The 12,842-nt window shown below is 44.4% G+C and overlaps 1 protein-coding gene across 3 annotated transcripts in view; it reads left to right on the top strand.

The window, feature by feature from the left end:
* Nucleotides 1-12,842, top strand: part of slc6a9 (solute carrier family 6 member 9) — a 112,318-nt gene that overhangs the window by 25,369 nt on the left and 74,107 nt on the right. For 2 of the 3 annotated variants that reach the window (XM_079529681.1, XM_079529682.1), the window contains exon 3: nt 4,755-5,112. The exons of the other annotated variant lie outside the window; for it this stretch is intronic. In XM_079529681.1, the coding sequence (XP_079385807.1) occupies nt 5,080-5,112 (33 nt within the window). In that variant the 5' untranslated portion in view covers nt 4,755-5,079. The remainder of the gene's footprint in view (nt 1-4,754; nt 5,113-12,842) is intronic. 3 annotated transcript variants of the gene reach the window in all.

Here is a 12,842-nt window from a genome sequence, read left to right as displayed (position 1 = left end):
AAGGGAATCCGGAGCTCTTGGTGGTCATTAGGTCGTCTCCTCTCTGGCTGCACCAGGTCAGGTTCTCAGCTCTCTGCTGATAGCATTATCTTATGTAGATAAGATAGATAGGCCGCTGCTTCCTTTTCCTAGAACCTTCACAACTAAAGGCACACCGTTTTTATCTGCAACTTTTACTGAGTCACTTTCCGTTGCAGTGAAGGGATGGTAAGGTTCAGATTTATTTTTTTAACCTAATGCTGCTGCTCTGTGTCTTGTTGTGATGGTGTTGGTGTGGTATGGTGTGGTATGGGTGAGATGCCCCTGGGGCAATTTTGGGTTCATGTCCTCCTGTGTGTGTGTTGTGTGATTGAATGGTGGCTATATTTAGCCGCCTTTTCCCCTCATTTCCATGGCATGCTTTTAATACACATTTTCAATGTATTGTAATGCGGTCAGCTGGCCTGTCAATGAAATGCCATGTGATTCTTAGCCTCTTTCGTGTGTGCTGTCTCCGCAAGGGGTTATTATTCTACCTCCCCTCCCCCACACATAATCTTGACTCAGCTTTTCACAAGGTTTCCTTTTTCAAAAACTTCCAAGACTCTCAGGCACGTGAATTCAAAATCTGAAATAACGGAACGTCAAAGGCTCAGGTCACTGACACCAGGTAACGTTACATAGTCTTTGCAATACTATCCAGCACTGTCAAAGTGAGTTTCACTGTCATGCCACCAACGATAAATTAGGCTTCAGGCAGGTTGAGCGTTTCTGTGTGTCATCATAAACCATTTGTCATCAAGAGCATATCCATCAGGAGATTTTGATCTCTTGAAAGACGTCTGCAGTCTTAAGCCAAGTCATGACTAAGCTTTCCTTCTTAACCACTTAAACCCTTAATTCCTGTTACCTGGGGTCCCCCATGGTTCTATACTGTACCCCCCTCAGTGATGTAAATAGGGTTTCAATGTAATGAGTCCTGGGATGCAGGGATGGTCTTTTAGATGAGTCCCAGGGACTTTTTATGAGTCCCACTTCAACAACGTTAGGAGTCATATTTTGCCATTTTTAGAAATTGCAGCATTTAACTCCCATTTCATTGTACTGTATATGATTATAATGTGGTTCTATTCATGTAGAAAACAGAAGACGGAATGATGATTATAACTAAAGCTAGCAAAATACACTAGAATAAAAAACAGTACAGTAGTAGGCTACAGTAGTGCATCCCGTGGATGCAGAGGTCGTTGTTTTATTGCGTCCCTTAACTATAAACTGCGTTTTGGGATGCAAAATGCACCCTATTTTAATCTCTGCCCCCCTCCTTGTAGCACTTTACAGTACACCCAATCTCTTCTTAATAGAAATAGCCTACAACTGAACATCTGCTTTTTTTTGTAGAATGTTTACCTATTTCCAGAATAGAGATGCTACTGTAGAGTTCATAGTATGTTCAAAGTCCACTGACCAAAACAGCCTAACTGGAACAAGTCTGTACCTGTCCTGTGTTTTCTAACTGCGGTACCGTGGCAACCGGATTTCTCTCGCGGGATCAGTAGACTCTACTGATCCCGAGTCTATCAATCTAACTAATTTCTCTCGCGGGATCAGTAGAGGTTCTCTCGCGGGATCAGTAGAGGTCTATCAATCTAACTCCTGGAGGAAGAATGTGGAATATGTGCTCTCTGGAATGCTTGAATACAGTAGTGCCTGTAAGGGGTAACTTTCTTTTAAGATAATATTCTTAAGGCCACATTGTACCAAATGTCGTTAGCATAATTGAGAAGCACATCAGGGGCGGGTCTAGGAGCTGATAAGCCCAGAGCACTGTAGGGTCGTGGTCGGGGCGCGCAATGCAACATTTATTTTGGGTGGTCCCTGCTGCCAGGGACTACACTATACTGCCTACATTTTATTTAACCCATTCTGGGCGGGAACCCGTTTTGGTGTTTTAACTAAGCATTATGTTATACTTTAGCTATTGAAAAATAGCAGATCTACAAGCTCATAGCGTGCCACTCGGTCGCGCGCTACGAGCTTGTAGTTCTGCTATTTTTGAAAAATCGTGAAAATGTGGCACTTACTACAGTGTGTGACTACTGCAAACATATTTCATTTGAAATTAAATGTTAATTGTATTTCACTTAGTAACATTGAAATGTCTTTAGTGCAGAAACAAGGACACGTTCCCCTGCCATCTGCAAACAGCTGCCAGTTGAGTTCATTGGTCCATATTGGCATCATCGTCTGACTGCCACTTCTTGTGGCTGATTCAGTCGGGCTCTGACCCCCATGAATACTGATGGAGGAAAAACTGTCAAACTTTTTTTTTTTTTATGATTTTTTTGTTGTGGCAGACAGTAGGCTGACAGGAACAGACAGTAGGCTGACAGGAAATGGGGAGAGAGATGGGGGGGAAGACATGCAGTAAAGGCCGTCGGGATCGGGAGTCGAACCCACGGCACACTGCCAGACTGGATTACCAGCCAAGGTGCCTGGACCACTGAGCCATGGCCCAGGCCAAAACTGTCAAACTTAAAGAGAAGATTTTGAAATAATTTTCACATTGCGATGTGTTGTGAATTTGTAAATCTGCTATTTTCGGCTTTGAGTGCAACAAAATTGCGACTCTTACCTTTAGAAGACAGATTTGGACTCAGGGCTTTCTGTGCAGCTGAGTGAGACTCCAAATCCAAGTAAAATAAAATAAAATAAAATTGATGAAGCACATTTAAAATCAACCTGGGCTGACCAAAGTGTTGTACAGCATGTGAATGAAAGCACCTTAAAATATGGTGGAGAGCAACTGTTTGTTATGACATAAGTTACTGAAGTGAAAACCACGGTACATACAATGTTCCCCTAACCCTGCACTCCTATAATAATAATAATTATATAATATAATAAGTGCATGACATGGAGAAAGGTTTCAACGTTTCAAAGCCAGTTGAAATGCTATTGCTTTGAGTGTTTGGTATTTAAAGGTGTCGAGAGAGGGGGCAGACCTAACACGGCAGGGCAGGGTTTTCCATAGTTTACTTTGGGGTTGGCGGGACTGTGAGAAGCATCAGGTCAAAAGGTCTTAGACAAGTGACCTTAGAGGTGTCGAGGGGGTTAGAGTGGGAGTCAATGATGGGAGGTCGGTGTAGGCTGTAGCGGTTGACGGGTGTCAGTCAGGAGTCTAGCACTGGCACTCTGGACAAGAGAAGCTGCAAGCGGGAGCTAGCAACTCTTATGTACAGTGCAGTTGCAATAGTCTACGTCTACCTGGGATGGGCATGAATTACTTTGCCCAGATTATGGACAGGACTACTGAGAGAAAGGATTTGATTTTGGCTAATTGTCTGAGTTGGAAAAAGCTTTGCAGTAACACCAATGTTGCTTTCACCTTTCCCTGGGCAAAGTCACACACACACGCTTGCTTGTTCATTTGTGCCGTTTTGATCAAGCCTGCACATATACTTCCCCAATTGCATGTTAATGGCAAAGCAACACAGAACAAACAGAAGTTGTACACTACAGTAGTCATGATGGCACCTCCTGTTTTCCTCTACACCAAATCTCTTAGTTGAAAATAGCCGCTCTACAGGGCGGTGTTGTGATGTGTTGTGAGTTTGTAAATCTGCTATTTTCGCAGAATGTCAATGTTTGCCTATTTTGACATGGCCAGAATAAGGATGCTATAGGGTTCATGTTATTAATTTCCGGTAGTTACAACTTCAACAAAGTGTGAATGCTTAACTTTGTTCTGAATTATAATTGTATACATTTGCTAAAACATAGTGATATGCAAATGGTTTGAAGAAAAATATATAAAGGGAGGTTTCCACACTTGTCTAGACAGCTGTCTATTGAGCTTGCATCACATTGCATTCATTTTTGAATTTCTGCAAAACACTGTCTTGTTATTCTGGCTGCTCCTGTCTACTTCACTGCAGATCCCCTTGTAATAACACGTGTGGACATCATCATTTGGATTTAGTCATGTTGTTTTGGCTCACCAGTTCAAAATAAGACTCCGGCACTCTCTTTCACAGACATTTTTTTTATATTAAAATGATATTAGAAATTGAGAATCCGAAATGTAATACATATATACATTTGTTAATTCATGTTTATCTTCAAACATCACAATAGTTGTGTTTATCTGGAATCTGAAATACTTATATAAACGGAACTTCCCCAACCGCTAAATAATGACTTTATTGAAGAAATCGTGACGACGCAAAGTTACATTTAAAGCCAAATCCCAAATACCAATGTGAGAAGTCATTTGCCACCATGTGCATTCTTAGGAGCTTTAATCTCTTTAATTTCATTATTAATCAAAACCAGTCAGTAAGTGCTTTCTGTTTATTTTCCAGTCTGTTTTTCTTTTTCTTTTTTTAAACTGCACCGTAGTCTAATCTTTCCCCAGTGGTTAATCTCTTAACACAAAAGAACACATTGTCATGGCAGCTGTTTGGCCACAACAAAATAATGCAAATCTATCACTAAGCGTTTTCTTGACTAATTTCTCTGCATCCCCGCCGCACCAACACTTTCTCTTTTCCCCATGACGATTGCAATGACTTAAACTCTAAATCGGGGCCACACACACCGGATACTCTTCTACGGAGGTCATTTACGGAAATTTTTGTAACTGTTTTTCAACGTGGCCAAAGGGGACATTTAACTAAAAAAAGGTTTCTCTCTCCTCCCTCCTCCCCTCTCTCTCTCTCCCGCCTTCCCACTCTCCATCCACCCCCTCTGCTTGTCACATGTTCCTTTCACAGCATAGAAAAGTTTCTGGATTAGGGGAGAATTAACACAAAGCACTGACGCCTCTCCAGCTACAGTCCCAAACAACAGAGAGCAGGCAGAGGAAGGAGAGAGAGAGAGTGTGTGTGTGTGTGTGAGAGAGAGAGAGAGAGAGAGAGGGAGAGAGAGAGTGTGTGACGCGACGAGGGTGAAGACACACGCAGGGCCACCTCAGAAAACATCGCTCTAATCCCGAGAGGCACAAGAGTCCAATCCCTACACAGATACAGAGAAAAGACAGGACAGAGCGAGAGGCAGAGCGGCGCGGATCCTGCAGACGAGGTCGCAAGTGGCTGAAGGATGGAAGAGAAGAAAGAGTTTGCCGGGATCCTGGTAAGAAGTTTTTCATCTTCATTCTAATCTCTCTCACACACACACACACACACACACACACACACACACACACACACACACACACACACACACACACACACACACACACACACACACACACACACACACACACATACTGTCCTCCGCATCTCTTCAACACACAAGCGCGTAAAAGAGCTACATAGAAGTGTGGCATGCCTATATACACAGGCCTAGACACCCACGAACACACACACACACACACACACACACACACGCATACACAAACACTGCCTCCTTCGCTATGCCATCATCTCTCTTTTTTAGGGGAGGTCACACTATAGAAAGGGTCAAAACCAATCCAAAAACGGACCCGGGATGTCAGAGCTTTTAGCATCTGTCAGTTTCCCTCTGAAAAGTTGGGAAACGGGAACACACACACACACACACACACACACACACACACACTGACAGACTCAACTCAGGCAGGAGGTATTACTTGGTCATTAGTGGTGGGAGGTTGTCTGCAGTTGTTATCCCTCCAGCACAGTGTGAGTTGACCTCTGAGGTTGATCATGTGTCTTCTTGACCCACTCGTTTTGAGGAGAAGATGCCAGGTGGTTGAGTCTGGCTGCAGTCTAGCTCACACAGGGAAAGCTCCAATGCAGGGGGGACTGAACTGAAAAGACCCCCAACTCTGCTTTCTCTCTCTCTCTCTCTCTCTCTCTCTCTCTCTCCGTCTTTTCCAAGACTTGAAGTTGGCCTGGGTATTTATTCTTCATTGAGGCGGTAGAAAGACTTGCTGTGGATGGTGGATACAGGGATGAGGGCAACGGCGGGCAGCAAAAGGTGACGCTCGCTGTCATACGCATGGTTCCAGTCGAGTCGGCGTAAATCGACTCCATCAGATCTGCGGTTTGGCGATACCGGCTTAGCCGAATGAGGCGTTTGAGTCCCATAATTAGGTCGTGCTGATTCCTGATCCCTCAACCACGGAACAAAACCTGTTGGTTCTGATCCTGTCTCGAGGGATGCTAGGCCGCCTAGACGCAATAATGGGGATCACCAATCACTGAATGAGACGTAATGCTTAACCACTTAAACATTATATCATTTGATATAATATACATCAAGTATAGCGAAAATAGCTGCAATGCTGTGAGCTTGTCGATCTGCTATTTCCACCAAATGCCTGCTATGACATGCCTGGAATAGGTGCAATAGGGTTCATGTGTTTTAAGTAAGGGTTTTAAGTCAACATTCATTTATTACTGTAGTAGATAATCAATGTGCAAGGAAACAGTGGGGAAATAATCGTTTTGTGGGAAATAATAGAATCATAAATTGATTCTAATCGAAAAAGTGGTTATTCTCAATGCTGCAGAGATCTGTCAGAACCCTCTATGCACCAGGCAAGGCCTCGCAGAGATCTGTCAGAACCCTCTATGCACCAGGCAAGGCTTCGCAGAGATCTGTCAGAACCCTCTATGCACCAGGCAAGGCCTCGCAGAGATCTGTCAGAACCCTCTATGCACCAGGCAAGGCCTCGCAGAGATCTGTCAGAACCCTCTATGCACCAGGCAAGGCCTCGCAACAAATATGTTAATAAATGAGCTTAAGTTATTTAATTAGATTTTCGCTGCTTCTGTTTTTTTTCACGGTGATCTTTCCTCATTGCTGTTAAGCAAATGACACATTGTAGACATCAGATAGGCCTATAGAGTCTGATTGCAGCGTACGGTGTTAGTAAAGCATTGAGTAGAGGTTGTGCATCATTGGCAGTCAGATCACTCTCTCTCTCTCTCTCTCTCTCTCTCTCTCTCTCTCTCTCTCTCTCTGTCTCCCTCCTCTGTTGAAGCAGCGCTGTCCGTTTCCAGACAGCAGTAAACACAAACTCTCCCCTGACATTCTCTCCGTTTTGCAGCCTTACTTGATGCTCTGCACAGTTTGAACACAAGCCATAGCGCTATCAGTCTCTCCTTCGATTTGAACACAAGCCATAGCGCTATCAGTCTCTCCTTCGATTTTCTTCATGATCGTTTGAAAGGAGTTTGTTACGGGAACTCTTTGTGTTGTGAGTTCACTCTCACTCTTGACACATTGTCAATCAGATTAGATAAGAGATTAGATACTGCATGTGTGTCTTTAAAGCATTAAAAGTAATTAAATGTAAGCCTCATTCAGCAAGACTGTTTCGCTTTTGCGTGACAAGAGATGAATGAAATTAATTAGCATTTGTGACCTTTTGGCTTACGGTTGTGGGTATGCGTTTCATTTAGCTTATTCACTTGTTTAGCAGGGACAATACACATGCATTAGCATCACTGTTCTGCTACCCATGGGCAGGTTGATGTTAAAAGGTTAAAAAGTTTAAATGAAGAAGAAAGAAAATGCATTCATTATAGTATGCAATTTAACATTTTACAGCACATACAAAAGGACATGTAAAACATTTTACAGCACATACAAAAGGTCATGTAAAACAGCCACATAGATCACATAAACCAGGCACGTACATAAAGCACATAAATAAGTCACACAGCACAGCACACACAGGTTCACCATACATGCAGCCTTCAAGAGCCCAACAACCACCCATATAGTAACCTAACGCTCTAGTTTTTTAGCTCTACACCAAATCTCTCCGCTGAAAATAGCCAAGCTACAAGCTCACAGCACATTGAGCCTTCACATCATCTCATGTCCCATCATCCCTTCGAAATCTACTCACTTCACTTTGGGATGAAATTGCAGTGCCTGAGGCTTGTCTTCCAAGCATGAGTCATTTTGTCAACTAAAGATGTAGATTCAGGTTCACTACTGTCATTTAAGCCAGGGGTTCTCAACCCGTGGGTCGCGACCCCTCGGGGGGTCGCCAAATTATTTTAGGGGGTCCCCAAATTATTTTCAAAAAAAATAAAAAAATAAAAAAAAATTATTTTCACGATTTTTCAAAAATAGCAGACCTACAAGCTCGTAGCGCGCCACTCGGTGGCGCGCTATGAGCTTGTAGATCTGCTATTTTTCAATAGCTAAATTATAACAATGCTTAAAACACCAAAAGGGGTTCCCGCCCAAAATGGTTTAAGGTTATTGTAGCAGTCAATTTATATTGGGGGTCGGGAGGGGGCGGGGCGGGGGTCCCGAGACGTTGCCAAAGCATTTTCGGGGGTCCCCGGCCAAAAAGGTTGAGAACCCCTGATTTAAGCAGTACCGTAATGCGCACCATTATTTCATTCAGATGTCATTACTCATTAGTAGTAAATGTATCTCCTACAATAGAAAAAGTAGCAGATCTACAAGCTCAAAAAGCGACGCTTCATGTTTCGAGCTTGTGGATCTGGTACTTTTGATGTTTTTGTGTAATGCTCTAGTATGATGAAGTTATATTCATTTACCAAAAAACACTAGAAGTCAGATTATAGAATTGAGAGGTTTCTGCCTGACAGCGACGATATGGATTCTGGGTGGCTTAGAGTTGAAACCAAGGGGCCAGTGAGGCTATTCAACGTTGAGGCACTCGGCCCTAGTGGTAGGAGGAGGGACTACAGGCGGACCCGTGGATTCATGACCGGGAAACCCCGTGCAGCTGGGCTTTAACATTGAGCGCTCGGTTGCACTTCCGCGTTTGACCACCAAAATGTGGTGGTCAAATGCGGAAGTAGATGTTCTGAGACGGTACTTCCGGCAGTCTTCCGGGTGCTTCAAAACGCCACTGAGCAACTTCCACTGACATGAATAGCTGGGGGGGGGGGGGGCGGAGCTTCGCGCCAGTTCAGTCTCTATCCTTTTATATACTCTATGGTTGAAACTCTCTGACCGCCACAGTCAACATGGCCCAAAGCACACCTGGGGAACCAGCAACAACTCTATCCCCCCCCCCCCAAAAAAAACAAAAAACAAAACACAAACTCTGTATTTGCCTTAAAAGTGATTTCCTTTATCTCCTATTCTTTTATAGCAACACCTGCATATATTTGACTTGGCTGTAGACACCAGAGTAGTGAGTGAATTGTGTGTTTGTTTTGTGTATCTCTGTGTATATCTGTGTTCTTTGGCCAACATCCACTGAGCAAACAGAGTCCGGGTCACTCACCTGACCACCTGACCAGTTCATCCAGCTCATTTCCAGTCATTTTCCAATGATTCTCTGTACCACTCACGGTGTCTATTAACAACCTCAACCGTATATACTTCATAGTATGTCAAATGGCAAAAGTAGCCAGTCTACAAGCTCACAACATCGAGCTTGTAGATGTAGAATCTTTGCCTATATGTCTGCCAAATGTTCACCATGAACACGGCTGCACAGAATAGCAGGAAACGTTCAGAAAAAAATTGCCCTTAGTCCCTAGATTACCTGTTTACATTTCAGGGGTAATTTGGTCAAAGGCAAAGGTGAAAATAGTGAAAATAGTTTTGGGGCATAACTTCCTCAAAATTAGACCTTCAGTTAAGAATGACTTTACCTAAGAGCAGGTATAGGTCAAACCCAGTTGCAGTTATTCAAAATTGCCACTCACAAAAAAAAGTTAGACTTGGCCTTTGTTCTGTTTGCAGGGGAGTGGGGTTTGTCGTTTGATCTGTAAAGGTTGGGGAACAATCTAAATACTGTATGTCTTATCAATGGAGGTTACCAATGTTCCGAGCAGGGGTCACTCCCCTTTCGTGATTGGTTGGTTTGTCATGGCTGGGCCTGTTGTTTTACAATGGCTGACGGTGATGTCAATCATGGCAGAGAGAGAGAGAGGCTAAGAAACAATGTAGAAGCTCTATTGTAGATTTATCTCCCATCACTAACTACTTATCCCTCCCTCCCTCCTCCTGTCTGACACCTGCTGTGTCAAGAGGCAAATATTATATTATCATTATGAATACAAAGAGCTGTGCACTGTGCCGCACATCCAAGGTAGAAGCGAAGAGCTCATCGAACGAGAGAAAAACTGTTATAGTCTACTATGCATCCTCTCTCTATTTTTCTCTCTCGCTTTCTATCTCTGTCTCTCTCTCTCTCTCGCTCTCTCTCTCTCTCCCCATTTATCTTTCAGTGTACGTTTTCTTTCTTACACCCCATTGTCCTCCTCTACTCTCGTGTTAAATCTATTTCATTAGTCCAGATGGTTGGGTGGATGGAGCGGATCATAAATCTGGTGACACACAAGGCGCTGCCTTCCTGCTGCCACTTGGCTTGGCTGCCTGGTCGCCCTCTGCCTGCCTGCCCAGCAGCCTTCCTGGACAAACTTTATTCCCGTTTGTTCACGGCGTTCAAAGGCAGCGCCGTCACCCTCCATCTTCCTGAGTTGTCTTTTTACTGCCCCTGGAACCCACCACTCTTTTTCAATGGAGGGAGCAGATGGTGCCCTGGCACCCAGCGTTTTAACGACGCGACTAGCTTAATTTCTTCGCTTTTTATTCACTCCATCTTTTACTTTCCTTTATGTCTGCTTCTGTCTCATGTCCGGTGTGTGGGGCAGATGTAAGCGGTGGGCGTGAGGGCAGGAGGAGGAGTTTGTCTATTGGACACTTCATTCAGTTGTCTGTTTATAAAGTCTGAGTTATACTTAGTTTGTGCGGGTTCCGTGCACCGCTAATGGCCGATCTACAAGCTAACTTATGCATCGCACTGCGAGGGTTCCGTGCACCGCTAATGGCCGATCTACAAGCTAACTTATGCATCGCACTGCGAGGGTTCCGTGCACCGCTAATGGCCGATCTACAAGCTAACTTATGCATCGCACTGCGAGGGTTCCGTGCACCGCTAATGGCCGATCTACAAGCTAACTTATGCATCGCACTGCGAGGGTTCCGTGCACCGCTAATGGCCGATCTACAAGCTAACTTATGCATCGCACTGCGAGGGTTCCGTGCACCGCTAATGGCCGATCTACAAGCTAACTTGCATGCATCGCACTGCGAGGGTTCCGTGCACCGCTAATGGCCGATCTACGAGCTAACTTATGCATCGCACTGCGAGGGTTCCGTGCACCGCTAATGGCCGATCTACAAGCTAACTTGCATGCATCGCACTGCGAGCGTGACGTTTCAACATTGGATGGGGCAGCGGTGGCCTAAGGGTTAGAGGAGCGCCCTTGTTGCCGAAAGGTTGCCAGTTCGATTCCCCGGACGGGCAGGAAAAATCTGGGTCGGGAAGTGATTGTCATCACTCACCCACCACCGCTGAAGTGCCCTTGAGCAAGGCACGGAACCCCCCAACTGCTCCAGTGGAGCTGCTTAGTGGCCAACAGTATCAGACTGTGGTTGTACTGGTCAGCTCCCAGGTTTTAATGTGTGTTGTGTGTCTGTCTGTGTGTCTCTATGTGCAGGGCGTTGCTGAAAATGAGCACTTTTGCTCAGCTAATACCCTGGGTAAATAAAGGATTAAAAAATAATAATAATTAAAAAAATATATATATAAACTATATGAGTGTAATATGTACTTATATTAAATGTCTCATAATCGTGAAAGGAAGCGGCAACATTTTGGTTTACTAAGGAATGTGGCTTTTATTGCGTTCCTCAGTAACGTGTTTTGTGCAAACAAATCTGTGTTTGTGTGTGCATGCGTTCGTACGTGTGTGTGTGTGAGAGAGATCGAGTGTGTGTTATTAGGGAGCCATTGCCAGTCTGTTTGTTTTGTTTGTGTGTGAGTGTGCGTGCGTGTGCGTGCATGAGAGAGAGAGAGAGAGAGAGAGAGAGAGAGAGAGAGGAGAGAGAGAGAAAGATAGATTGTCACTCAGTGTGAGTGCCATTTCCCATGGGGTGTGTGGCTAATGTGCGCTGTAGGCTGTGAAGTGGAAACTAAATGGAAAGAAATTGTGGAACCCAGGGCCACATGCTCCCTGAGGTCAGAACGCAGGCACGCACGCACGCACGCACGCACGCACGCACGCACGCACGCACACAATTGTTAGAAGACTCAAGGCTGTGATTTATACTCTGTATATATACATAGCTGTTACAAACTTTTACCTGCCCAAACCGAGCATCAATCTCATCTCTGTAGTGTTCTCTCTCTCTCTCTCTGTGTGTGTGTGTGTGTGTGTGTGTGTGTGTGTGTGTGTGTGTGTGTGTGTGTGTGTGTGTGTGTGTGTGTGTGTGTGTGTGTGTGTGTGTGTGTGTGTGTGTGTGTGTGTGTGTGTGTGTGTGTGTGTGTGTGTGTGTGTGTGTGTGTGCCTGCGCCTGCGCGCGTTTTCGTTCAGTAACACGTCTGTTTTTGTAGGATATCTTGCATAAAACTAGGACTAGTTTTCATTTTTCACAACCATCATAGCTGTGGGTGTGGCTTGTCACAAAAAAAGAGAAGTTCAATTTGGTAAACAGTCCAACGTGTAGAATATCTGGCCAAATGCATAGTTTTGATTTGTTTTGTTTGATTGATTAATTGATTGAATACTTTATTAACAGGAAAATATAGGAAAATGCATTCAATACAAGGGTTTGCTAAGAGGATTTATAACCCAATAAATCCCTTGTTTCCATTGGGGTCCTGCGTGGCGTTGTTGTCGGAGGTATATGCACCTGCACCTGGAGTCCCTTCATGTTTCTACTTCTATCTGCGTCTGTCCTGTTGAGCTACGCTTTGTAAACAAGTGGGGTTGTGTTGCATGTGAGTCGGTGTGTGTGTGTGTTTGTGTATGTTTCCGGTGTGTGCCGGCACACGTGTGGAGACTGTGCACCTTGCAGCTTAATACTATAAGGTGAAATGAGAGAGTTTCTGTTCCTTCAGTCTCTCTCTCTCTCTCTCTCTCTCG

This window comes from Electrona antarctica (assembly GCF_951216825.1).
Source record: "Electrona antarctica genome assembly, chromosome: 19".
NCBI classification, from domain to species: domain Eukaryota; kingdom Metazoa; phylum Chordata; class Actinopteri; order Myctophiformes; family Myctophidae; genus Electrona; species Electrona antarctica.
The sequence above is the reverse complement of the archived record's forward strand: the minus strand, read 5'-3'. Positions and strand labels throughout refer to the sequence as shown.